This window comes from Patagioenas fasciata, chromosome 6 (genome assembly GCF_037038585.1).
Source record: "Patagioenas fasciata isolate bPatFas1 chromosome 6, bPatFas1.hap1, whole genome shotgun sequence".
NCBI classification, from domain to species: domain Eukaryota; kingdom Metazoa; phylum Chordata; class Aves; order Columbiformes; family Columbidae; genus Patagioenas; species Patagioenas fasciata.
This window is the reverse complement of record NC_092525.1, coordinates 34,079,239-34,092,876: the sequence shown is the minus strand read 5'-3', so window position 1 is coordinate 34,092,876 and position 13,638 is coordinate 34,079,239. Positions and strand designations below refer to the sequence as shown.

General features: G+C 38.5%; 1 protein-coding gene across 1 annotated transcript in view; it reads right to left on the bottom strand.

Annotated features, from left to right (window-relative positions):
* Positions 1-13,638, bottom strand: part of ZNHIT6 (zinc finger HIT-type containing 6) — a 32,274-nt gene that overhangs the window by 16,154 nt on the left and 2,482 nt on the right. Inside the window, exons 4-9 of the mRNA XM_065842731.2 lie at positions 13,517-13,623; positions 13,345-13,430; positions 11,959-12,062; positions 3,944-4,012; positions 3,064-3,144; positions 2,495-2,575 (exon numbers count right to left, since the gene is read on the bottom strand). Of these exons, the coding sequence (XP_065698803.2) occupies positions 2,495-2,575; positions 3,064-3,144; positions 3,944-4,012; positions 11,959-12,062; positions 13,345-13,430; positions 13,517-13,623 (528 nt within the window). The remainder of the gene's footprint in view (positions 1-2,494; positions 2,576-3,063; positions 3,145-3,943; positions 4,013-11,958; positions 12,063-13,344; positions 13,431-13,516; positions 13,624-13,638) is intronic.

Here is a 13,638-nt window from a genome sequence, read left to right as displayed (position 1 = left end):
AGCGCGCTTGCTCCACGATGACACCACAACTCAGCATGCCCATCCCTCTTCAGTCGCAAGGACTTTCACGGCAATTCCAGGTATTGATTTATAGAATGAGGTGCCATAACTCCCAAACTAATCTAACTTGAGGGAAGCCAAAAGGAGAAGAAATCAAAATAAATTCTCTCTTACTTAACTGTAATGCAAGTACAGTAAGAATTTCAATTCCCTCATAGAGCCTTTGTCACAAGCAGGACGCTGACACGACCGCGCTGAGAGTGCCTGCTGGCAGGGACACAGCTCCTGTCGACAGCAGATGCTTTTGTGCTGACATAGCAGTCCCATCATTTCAAACAAACTTTGTTCTTTCCTTTCAGAACAGGAATTTTCTTTCAGTGTGCTGCTTCCTTGACCTGTCTGCACTGTCACAGCTGGGGCTGCTCCACCAACTTACACGGACAGATTCACATCACTTCCAAGCAAGGAATTGTTTTTCTCAAGTCAAAACACTTTTCTATTTTACCTTTTTACAGTTATTTTTAAACTTTAAACTTTACAGCCACACATTAGTGTGACTTTGATATCAAACAACACAGCTGATTCTGGGAATACAGATGAAGTTCAAACTTAAGGATATTTAATTCAATTTAATTTAACTTCATGGAAAAAGAATTCTCTCTCAACAAATGTCTGAGTTAAGGAAACATTATAGAGATTTCAGAGAAAGAAAACAGTTAAGTAACAAAAGGAAGTGATGAACACAAGAGATAAACCACTTGGATATTAAATTGCTTTCTTTCCCAAGCCTTCTATGCAACTTACATACTCTACTTCAAAAGATTAAAATGTGAACCTTACCTGCTATTACAACAGCAACTTTTCCCATTTTTTTCTAAAAAAGTAAATGTGAAAAACCAAGCACTAAAAAACCTAGGAAAAAAAACACCTGTGTACAGATGACTATTCAAGATCACCACCTGAATACGACCTTTCCAATCATGTACTCTGAGAAGAAGTTCAGCAGTAACATACTGAATGCATTTTCAGGTTTTGCTGCATTAGCATGAGGTAATCGCTTGAGAAGGGGATGAAGGTTGCTCATGCTCTGCGAACCTGTCCTAAACACCACTATTAACGGACGAGCAGAGGAGCCTGCTAAAAATATTTTAAAACGCTTTTTCTTCATCCCTGTTAGTCAAATGACCATCTTCAACAAGTATCTGTCCAATGTTTCCTCTAAACCTCAGCTTGCTATTAACACAATTAAAAAGCCCTTCTTGTCATCTGAAATAACACTGGCCAGTTGAGCTTTTGCCTTTTGTGTCTTCTCCCTACGTATACAAACCACAGCTCTGTAACCTTCAATTTCGCGTAAAACACACAAGTTTCTAGCTGACAACTCCGATGGCAAATGTTACAACCGCATGTTACAACCATATTGCAAATAATGATTGTAAAGAGGAAAAAACAAATCAAAATCATGAAAAGTTTGGTCTTGAATTTTAAAATACATTACACATTTTTAAATAATACTTGGAAAAAATACAGCATAAACAGCAAGCTCGGTTACAACTAAAATTCATTTAATATACCTTTTCCCCCCTTAGAAATATTAAGCCATGCTTTAGGGAAGCATATTATTTACATCTGTTACATTTGAAGAAAAGAATGTACTTTAAGAACCCTAACTAGGAATCACTGGTCAACCACAATAAGCTATGATACTAAGCCGATACATATCCTTTTCAGTAACAATGACAGCAGGGTGGAGTGTTCAAAATGGTATTTATACCAACAACAAATATTTCTTTAAAGTTTAATTTTGTAGTTCAAGATAATTGTCTGTTCTGGAAACAAAGAAAACAATTCTGCACAAGTCTGAATTCTGGAGACTTAAAAGCCCACACCCAGAAATATGGTGACATGAAGAGTGATGAGCTAGTAACTTTCAGAAAAATGTGTTATTTCAAATGAAGTGACTGAATGCTGATAAGCACATAATTTTTGCTGCAGTGATTTAAAAAGACAGCTCTCTTCAACCATCACCTCAGCTCTCATGGGGAGGTTAACATTTTCACAGCAGAACTTGCAGAAGGGAATGGAGGTCTACATTTCTGCTGGTCAATAAAGTAATTTAGCATTTTAACACAAACCCATCTTCGCTGCAGACATTGTTATATTTGCATGGACTGCTGCTGAAGCTGCTCAGGCACCAAGTACAGACACACTCACTATTCCACCAATGCAGCTGTCAGTGTCAAAGCTTCTTAAATTGTCCAAGTCAGCTGAACTTACTACTCAGTAATTGCACAGAAATGTCAGTGTTGACATATTAAAAGACAAAGAAATAACATTTTTTGCTGAATGATTTTTAAGATGGTTGGTAATTACTCACTGAAGTTTAATCCATGAGATTATGTAATCTCCATTTGTAATAATAAAGAGTAAGAAATGTATTATTTCTTTTTGCTATTTTTAATTAATAAGCACGCAAACTGAAAAACCAGCTTACCTGACAGAGTTTCGTTTCCTGTTTTCAATTTTCATTAAAATTTGTACATCTGACTGAGGAGACATTGCATACATTCTTAATCTGAAAAAAAGAATATGCCGCAGAGATGAAGAAACGATGATGTATAATGACTTTTCTTACTATCATCCATAAGACATGGGTATCTTTCGCATGTCAACAAGCAAAAGTATGTATTTCTTAATAAAGACAATAATTTGCCACATAGTAGATATTCCCTATAGAGGAGAGATATAATTACTAGTATGGTTTTCTAATTACTCTAAAGAAAAGGCTGTCACCCCACTGAGGTTAATTATGGTTACTTCTTCAGAATTACAGTTGCTTTATTTGATCTTTATGCCATGAGACAATTTTTTGATCCTTTCTTGGCTTAAACTTGGTGGCTATACTCCAGGGTTAGCTGGTTGATGAAGGTTAGGATGGTTTTCATCACAGGAATTAAAGCTGTACTGCATCCTGGGAGTTAGTTTAAGCCATATATTCAGTACCATTCCCTTGTGTTACTAGTGCATTAGATAAACGAGGCAGAAGAGTTCTTCAATACACACCTTTGACAAACTACAGGATCAGACTCCACTGGATCAATGTACGGCTTAAGGATATCAGCGAGTGTTCTATCATCAGGCACCCTTTCACCAAAGATAAAAATCAAATATGTAAGACATGGTTCATCATGTACACAAAAATCTATTACCTGAGTAATTTGGAGGACGCTACATATTTGCACGCTACAGTGGCATAACTGAGTAGTTTATGGGAGGATCATGAATGTGTATCAATACAGCATAGATAATTGACAGCTTCATCTCAATTTCAACACTAGGACTTCACTGGCATCCAGAAGCAGTAAACAGATGCGTATCTCTACTTTCTAACCCTGCAGCAGAAACATGCTGTTCCAAAGTGCTAGAAGTAGAACAAGGGCATACTTCTCATCCCCTTCAGGCTAGGAAAAAAGGAAAAAGATTTGTCAACAAAAGCCTATTTTTTGGCCTTTGCAAAATGTGCTTGTGGGCTTTCCAACAAAGCAAACAACAGAACCATTTAATCCTACATGAAGGTCAGGTCCAGCATGCAGGTGAGAAGGGACGGCAAATTTTACTGAATGTCTCCAGGAGAACAGAACACGTTAAGCGTGTTGGATATTGCCGACATGAAAATACAAGCTGCTCTCTTTACATAGAGAAAAGGACTAGCAATGACACATTTTGTCTGCTTTGGAAAGCCTGCTAACTTTCGAAAAGGAAAAGGACTATGCAACTTTTAAGGTTTTTTTTCAATTTAAATGCCCTTTTAATTAAAACTAAAAATAATGTTCGAGTTTACCTCGTATAATAGAAATACATAAAAACTGATCAAAATATTTTGCAGTTCAATTTCGGCAGACTAATTTAAACTTTATAAAAATCTATTTTTCAAGCTCTGTACCCTTTTAAAGTGTATTCAGCATGACAGTGAGGAAATATGAGCTTCAAATGCCAGTAGAACTTTTTCTCCCTGAAAAGAAAAAAAATACATATTATTAAAGTTAGCTGGTGACTACTACTTGTTTTTTGTATGATAAAGCTCAGCAGCCAATGACATGGGTGCAGAAGAAAATATAGAGTCAAGATTTTGAATGGCATTTTCACAGAGTAAAGGGAGCATGCAGAAAAGCTGGGCTGCATTTTGAAAGATGCAATGCTCCCAGGTCCTGCTGAATTTCAGGTCCTCATGAGATGAAAATCTCTTCCATACAAATACAGGTACGATATCACCAACTAACTGATCAACAGCATTTCACATTTTAAAAAGAAGAATCTTTCAGCTGACTTTCTATATGTGTACCTGCCCTTGTAATCTCAGAAAAGGAAACTGCTTTTTGGCATATGACCCAGGACAAAGTGCCAAAGCTGTGCTGCAATAGCTCGAAGTCCCAGCTCAGGGCAGGGTCTGCACAGAACAGGGAGTTTTTCACAACCGTGATGGCCTCAACAGAAACAGGGCCCTGGGCATGGAGGGGAGTTGCATTTTGGCAGAACATGGATAACAGAAATTACAAGCTTTTGGTAGAAACCAAAATTGACGTCATGTTCCCTTCCACAGTTTGCTAGTTTTAAGATCCATCTTCCCTTTCCAGCTAGTTTAATACTGGAGAAGAGAAGCTACTGAAGCACGGTTCCAGAGCAGTATCATTTTAAGAAAGGTTACATGATGCTTCACTAGATTAGGAAACATATTTTTGCCTTTCTACTCATCTGCAGAAATGCTGAAGCAAATATTGACTTAAGAGAAAGCAATTTTCCTCTCATTGCTCCAAATTCTCCCATTTGGTATGGCGAGCATAATATTTTTCTAAAAGAATTTCTTAAAGAAAAAGCACAGTCTAAAAGGTAGATTCATGGCGCTTTGCTTTGGTTCAGAATTTTATGCTTGTGACAAACAGCAAAGATTTGGAAAAGGAAGGAGTGAACTATTACCATTTATAAATCAGACGCCAGACACCTACATGAAGCACAGGAATGTCTAATGGTACACCCCCTTCTTCTTTTTTTTTGCATTTTTTTAAACACTACTTAAGGCTTATGAATGATTATATCCAGGATAATTACGATCAGCTATGCAAACATTCTGGTAATACAATTAAAAGTAAATATGGTATTGTTCCAACATGTTGTTTAATATGTTTATCAAGCAGATTGAACATTATCCAGCAGGTTCTAGCTGGCTGCCCACACAAGTGTACGTGCATCCAGTAGCAAAACAGTAAACTTAGCTGCTAAGTTCAATTAACTATGGTGCCAGTTTTTCAAAGCGAGCACTTTATAAAAAAGTGCTCTTATCAAATAAATTATCATTACCATACCTAGTTATTCCTAGGAGAAAACTGAGTTTTACAGCTGAACTATACTTCCTGCAGTGTAAGTAAAATCAGAAGTGTCAGTATTTACCAAAAAAAGAGTAAGCAAGAACCCTAGCTCCAAGGAGCTAATAAGTAGAATAAAAAGAACTAATGAAGGCCAAGGTCCCCAAAGCAACACGTGACTCCGCGGAGCCGTGCAGCGTGCCTTGAGATGCTTCCCCTCTGTCTGCTCATGTTTGGTAAAGGTAAGAATGAGAGAGACTTCCTTAAATGAGGTGAAGTTAGAGCACATCAGGTCTGAAACAGCTAAGCAGATTACACAACCACAGCCAGAGAAAAACACAGAAAACATAGCCTATATAACCAGAAGCTGACAGAGTATCTTGTCTCATGCATTTTAACCTATTTTGCATATTGGTATGATCCTGTCCTAAACTACCAAACTGAAAGAGGTTTTGAAGTAATTAAAAATCAGTGAGATGAATTTTGGAAGTTTTTGGCAAGATGAATGAAACAAGGTTTTGCAGTTCTTCATCTTGACAGCTGAAGGAAGCATCAACGCTACTATACACATAGAGCAAACTGGAATTTCAACAGGGTTATGGAACCAGTTCAGTTCACTTGCAATTAACAAGGTCATGATTCCCCTCTCAGGCATATGTTAGTATCTGGCATTTGACATGGCATGGTATTAATTCAAAGTGCTTTCCCAATGAGACTTTAGTAAAAGTTGGTAATATTTAGACATAGAAATAGGGCCACCATCATTAGCTGCAGGTAAAACTAATGATGGGCACATTTATTAAAATACTTACAATGACTGTTCACATGAGGTTTTTGTTAGATGTTATCAACTAAAATGAGGCTTTCTAAATTTTTTTCATTTAACTCATCATCTCCCACAATTTTTTCAAACAGGCCACATTTATCTACTTTTAGTGATCAACTCTTACTGTGATATGTATTTCTATGAAACAGGCATTCTGAATACTGAAGTTAAGAAGATCATTACTTGTCAAAAATTCCACTTTGGAAAAACAGAAACACAGATTGTTTTTTTCTGCACACTAGTACCAAAATGGCAGTTAATTACTTCATCTCTTTTCAAAGTGCTCTTGCCTGAAATTAAATAGCAAGCAGAAAGATGTCAGATAGATTAAGAACATGGTAGAGGGAGGCAAGGAATAAAGAAGCTTACAACTGGAATAGCCTCATACTCTTCACTGTACAATGAAGTCATGAAAAACAACCTGCTGGATGCCTGTTATTGAAGTATCTCTCACCATCACTCATCTCTGCACAGTTAAGAGAACTTGATGTCAACTGTAGATGCTATCAAAACTGCTTCACAACGAGTTCTGATCAAAATTAGATACCCTGGCACCAGATCTCACTGACTTCATTTTCCATTATGCCTCACTGGGGTAGTATTTCCTTCAAATACAACTGACATGTACCATGTTCATTTTCTAAATGAAAATATTTAACTGAGCAAGTCATCTGCAGTTGACTAACAGCTCAGGGCATGAAGAGTTCCACGCCACTTGGCTGCCATGGAACACCACACTGCGCTTTTCTTGAATACCAAGGTCCTGATTATAAAACTACCAGACATCTGGATGAGGCACAAGCACATCCTTGATGTCAGTAAACGCAGCACCAAAGCCCATCCCTGCATTGCGTGGCTTCACATTCCATTTTGGGTACTTCAGAAGCATGGAAGCTGATCAGAGGGAATAACAGGAGCCAAGCACCTCTTCCCTGCCTGAGATGTGGCTGCAAGTTGTGTTCAGAAGTGCACAGGCTGTTTTGCAACTGCTGTTCTTCTACAGCAAAGTAGCTGTCTCCCTTTTGTTTCTCCTAAAACAAAATGCTCCAAGTACTGTGGATGTAGGCAGTACAGCTAACAGGAATTAAACGGCAGAACTACAAAGGATTCTGGGACTTGAATATACCAGTTAAGAGCCTTGGCAAGTTTTTAGAAGTGTCCAATGTTTATGTATTTTTTAAAACATTTGTGAAATACCTCATAAAGCTTAATTTTCTTACCTAGGTTTCCTCTGAACGGTCAATTTTGCCCAGACTGTGTGTGTGTACATTAATATATACATAAAATAAAATATATATCATCCAAAAAATTCCAAGTTAATCACATCTTAAGACACCAATTGCAGTCCTGGCTCTGCAGAAGTACTTCACTGCCAGTATGCCAAAGATAATAAGCAGCTATTTTTTTCTATTTAGCAACTAATATTCTTAAATTGTTTTAAAAATAGTGTACAGGACATCTTACCTCAAAGCACAAATACTGTAGTATTTCCTGTCTACATCATTTTGAATTGATAAGAACAGATGAAAAGAACGTAAAGAAGTTTAATGAAGGACCAGTTATCCTTTAATTTGACAACACCCAGTACTCTCACCTAATTCACTGAAGTTTAATTGAAATACTGGGTATTCAGTATCTACGCCTTTCTTAGCTCTGTTAAGCAACGAAGATTCAGCTCAAGTAAGTGACTGGATCCTCTTGTGGATTAAAAACAAAAGAATTACAATAAGAGGACACGCAGAATCGTGATGATTTCATTCCCCCCCCCCCCCCGCCCTAAGCTCTGTGTTCCTAGTGCCAAATTGACTTCGTTGCACTTCTGACAACAGCACACAAAAGAGGATGTCTCCATTTTCTGGAAAGTTCACCAAGCTAATTCCTGGATTTGATATATAAACAGTAAAATTGAAATATTTCTACTGAAAGTCAAATGTTTCCTAGTTACAGTAAACAGCAAGACAATCAATGAAGTGCGCTTCCTTTGTAACACATATGGTCTTCTACCAAGGGGCCTCCCAACAGCAGGAGACGTTACTAACCATATGTGTTGCAATAATCAAAATGTTGGGCTTGAACTGAAGGTCCTGGGTAAATGAAATGGACGCTGTCAAGGTCGAGTAACCCAAACTGTAATAACTGTTAAAGAATAAAACTAATGTCCTCTTTAGCTTCTGAAAATAAACAAAATTACCCTCAGGTTCACTATGAGAATCAAACATTTCAGTTGCTCAAAAAAAAACCCCAAAACCAACCAAACAAAACCTCAGGTACAGAACTCAGTCTGTACTCATCTTCACATTGGGATGTTCTGAAAAGCTACTGATTTACTGAAATGCATGAACATCCTGATTTCTGATCGCTCCAGTGTCACATTCATTTGCCTGGGAACTTTCTTTGATGTACTACGTAGCAACTAAATTCAAGTTTAACAACTCCAACAATGTAATATTAGCCCAAATCCCAGCTCAGATAACTACTCAGTAAATTCTCAAGACCAGCAACACTTCAAACAATTGATTTTAATTATCTCTACCTAGCTAAAGATTACAGTTGACACGTTAGGGTTTTCAGGTGTAGCTGTGATACTAATGACCTCTTAATTGGTACTAATGCCAAAGCTTCACATAATATTTTGTTCTCAGAATTAAATCAAAGAAAAGAGATAATGGAAAAGATCCCTTCTCTCACACACGTCCTCTGCCCCTTGCCAGCACCTCACAGCCCTTGTCACCTCCCACCTGGGAAGCAGGAGCCCCAGAGCTGCAAGTTCCCTTTGCTCTTCCTGCCTGTCCCTGGCTGGAGGTCCCCAGGTGCTGCCCCAGCCTGGTCACATTCTCCACCCCTTTCCCAAAGGCTCCCTGTCTCAGCAGGTCACCCAGCTCCATAGCAGCAGGTGTCCAGACGGAGAACTATCACTTCTATTGGAAACTAATGGCACCACAGGAAAGGTAGGGTGAAGCAGCACGTTAAAAATAATTTGCAAACAAGGTATTCTAAATTATCTCTAAGTCAGATGTCCCACAAGTTCATAAATTGGACTTCAAACTCTACTTTCTAATGACCCTCCATTATCTAGATATTTAGTATCACAAATCTGTCTAATCTAGATGTTGCCCAGCATTGGCATGTGTGCTTTCACAACACCAAACTCAGCAAACAAACTAATGGAAACCAAGAAATGGAGAGTCTGGTTAACACATTCAAACACCCACTGATCTGTCCTCCAGAGCTGGCAGGGAATGACACCAGAACACATCTTGTACTTCCCAGTTTTGGATTACTCCCATTCCTGCCCTGCACAACCTAACAGCTCGGCCCACATGGACAGCGTGAAGATGATCTCAGAGAAGATTGTTCTCAGCTTTCCAGGCACACACAAAGAGCAGCTTCCAACCTCCACTCTCCAGAGCAATAGCTCTACAAACCTTGACTGACAAATAGCATAAGAAAGGGCTCAGAGCTACAGAAGAGTAGACACACCAGGCCCTGACCACTGTCGGGTGTTAAGTTCATGTAAAGCAACAATCTGCTCAGCTTTGCTCCATTTGAATGTAATATTCAACAAAATGTCATGGGTGTCATGAAGTCACAGGGGATAGGTGTTAAATGGCTGATACTCACTGGTGTGATCAAACCTGAGGTTTGATTCTTGAGGAACACACGTTAGAAGAGTAACCAAAATACGCCAATTAAAAAAACAAACAAGAAAAAAAAAAGAAACAAACCAAACAAAAAATAAACAAGAAAAACCCAAACAAACAAACAAAAAACCCCACCAAAAGACAAAAGTAAAATTCTAATCTGCACCACTGAATTCGGACAGCCCATCGCTAGGTGAATAACAGTAGCACCAAAAGAGCGGAAACACGTCCTTTGTGTCATACTCACTGAGCATATTCCATACCCTTGGACAGCATTTACAGGAAAGAGACGGTTATTTCCTGTCCTCTTTAAGAACAGAGAACGTTATCACGTTCTTTCTGATGGGACACGAAAGTCTCAGAAAGGCTAGCTGTCCAAAACAACAAAAAATAGCGCAGGACTTTATGACTGACAAAAAACAATCAGGCATTCTCCCAGAGAGCCTTCCATGCCTATTTGTCAATAAGTCTCCTCCACTGTTCCATCCTCTCAATTTTTAAAATCGCTTCTGTTAAACAACATAAAGCACATGAAAGGCATGAAAGTGTATTTTGCTCAATTTGTTTCCAATGCAAGCTATGCTTCAGTTATGTACCAAAAAAGGCTTTCTAGAGAAAAAGAACTGGAAAACATGGTACATGAAGGCAAATTTCTGTCAGCACAGCAACATACCATGCCCAGGATCTTCCCAATATTGTCAAACCTCCCTGTGCCTTTTCTTCTGTCCTTCTCTTAGTTGCTGATACCAGCATCCCTGGGCTTTCTGCACTTGCTCTGGCTCTTAAAGACTCCTTACTCTGTACTCCTAAGGGTATTTATGTTGTTTTATCTTCAACATCAAGGAAATTCCCCATGAAAGTTAAACTCAGCTCTAAACCTAAGATTCTTTGACAGCACAAGAGTAGCACAAGGTGTATCTAAAAGGCAGAGCACAGGGCCAAGAAAGTCAGTGCAAAGACAGACAGGCTCTGCTCACATGACTGACATCTGCCAGGTCTCGGCGTATCTCCTGCTCTGCTCTGAAGGGAGAGCCTCAGTCATGTATAAATGTGGGGGAGAGGGACGAGAAAATGCCTCAGATTTCTTTACATTGATCCACCCTGGGTTTTCTCTAGCAGAGCTGGTAAGATGTGCAGCTTTAAAAGATTAAACTTCTACATCTATTTTATGCCCTATGTTCTGCTAAAAATTAAGATATGCACAAACCCAAAAAACTACACTTTTGCTGCAGAACAGAAGAAACGACGCAGTTAAGCCTGTTGAGCAGCTCGATAGGCTGTTATTATTTGGTCGGAGAGAGACGCCTGGTGGCCACTCAGCCCCAGCAGCCACTTGCTTCCCATCACAGCCTGGGAGGAGAGACGGAAAACTGCATCCTGAGAGCTGAACCTGCCACCAAAACTAACAGCTGGTTACTGTAAGCATCTCAGAGGGAATTTATATCTGCTCCCAGTAACTCATTAAGCTGAATGCTAGACACATTTCCTGCCATAATGAAACACTTGGTATTTTTTTTAAAAAACTTTTACTGTGAAAATAATGTAAAACACAAACTCCGGATATCAAAGAAAACCCACAGAGTGGATTAAAGGAAAAACATTTGAAGTCTTCTTCCTAAATTTCTATCCGTCTGGGCTTGTATCTCTAAGCTGTGCCTTACCAAGCATCCACATCCTCCAGCACAGCAGCTCCTCACAATGCATCCAACCGAGAGAACTTTATTGGAAGCACTTCTTCAGACCTAAAGTCAGCCTTTTCAGAGAGAAGGATTTTTGCAATCATTCTACATCAATCTTCTATCATAAACCATTAAAGAAGTGCTTTCTTTTTCCAGAAACAAAACTCAATAGTGATTAAAAGATGGAAAAAAACAACAGCACTGATTCTTCTCCCTGTTACTCAATATTAGTATATTTCAAAATAACGCATGAATTGCATAAGCTCTTAAACTCAGCTCAAAGAGTCTCAAAAATGAAAACCTGCAGCACAAAATATTAAACCCACATAGCTTTTGTAAAAAATCATGCTTCTAACAGATCTTATAAGCAAGGATATCAGTATGAATTCAGATTGCCATTATACATTCAGTGAAAACAAAATATTGCTGACTTTAACCAACTGAAGACTCACATGAAATTGAAGGTGGTTGAATTTTCTCTTCTTTTTGTAAATCCAACGGGCAGCGTTCTCAGGTCAATATTACACTTTCGAGCTTTGTTTCTCAAGCAATATAACTAGCAAAAAATAAAAACAAATTTTAAAAAATGAATAATATATTCAAAACCTGAAAGTTAAACAATAAGAGAGTAATGCTGACAGGAATCATGGGGAAATTGTGGAAAAAGCCACATTTAATGAAGTACTTTGACTTTTTGAAAAAAAACCATCATGAATGGAGAAGTTAATAAAGCAAGCCTAGAAATTACCTGAAACATCTACGTTCTTGTGTGGTTAAAAAACTACATACCACTAAAAAGTTCTGTAGCATACCGTGAAAGACACAGAAAGCCGTAGTGGGTGTAATCCCACCCATGGAGCTGTTTTTTGAGCCACAGTCCCACTAGCAGAAGGGACGCACAAGCACCATCTCAGCCACTCTGACAAATTCTGACAGGGGGGTGGCACGAAAGATATCATCCTGTAAACACACTCAGTACCATAGCCTAAAAACTGCTATCTGTGTATGTAGCATCTCACCCTCTCCAGTGCACATTTTCAAGGCATCATGGTGCTAAGTACAGACACACGCGGAGTAGGACTTGAGCCTGAGACAACGCTGGAGTCTTCTGAATTTACCTCATCATTAACATGAATTCTTTTCAACTGAGTTTAGTGCTATATTTAAAGATACATTTGCAAGACTGGAAAAAATACAGCCCTGATGCCTTTCTGTGATGTATCAATGAGTCAAAGTATTTTGGAGCAGATTTTGTTTTTCTGTGGGCTTTTCTTTTTCCTTCTTGATCTTGGTCTTTCAGGAAATACCATACATTTCTGCGATCTCACTAATGCTTTACTCAAATCAGAGAAGTTTCAACAAAAATTCCCTCTCACCCTTACAAGGCTGGCTTTTACTTCATTGTTGCTTGGATTTATTCTTTGAAGAACTCTAGTTGCCTTCAATTCAGTATACGGGGAAGCATGTAAATTTTTAGCCAATTAATAAATCCATTGTTTACCTGGAAATTTGTACTTAAAGAAAGTTGTGGAGGTGGAAAGAAACCTTCAGGCTTTCTTAACACACACCTATCATCAAACAGCAAGAGTGGTCACACACCGATTTTGAGAATGCACACCGTTAGCAATCTGTTGTTCTACAGCAATTGGAGGGAGCCATCTATACTACTATTACATAAGCCTAGAGACTTCTTTTCATTTCTGGCTCTAAAATTCAGGCTCATTCATACTTTCATAAGAGAAGTACCAGCTCTGAATCTGGACTGGGACTGCCTCAGTGAGAATTCAAAGGTAATCCACCCTACCTCCAACAAACCAAGCTGCTAATTTAAAACTCACAAGTTTTTTTGTTGTTGGACTATGCACAGTAGGATGTCGAGCAGCAGCATCAGCTGTCCTTCCTACATCTTCCAGGAAACGATAATCTGAAGGTAAAAAAAAAACCAAGGAAAAATATAGCGCTAACGTAGTAAAAACAATGAATTTTAAGAAGCACAAAAAATGTTCTTACCACTCAAAAGGTTCAGGTCAGTAAATTCATTTACAGAGACAAATGCTGTTTTATCCCTGACTCCATTACAGCTTTGTGCAAGTTTATGCTTCTTTACGCACAACAGACTGAAATGAGAAAAA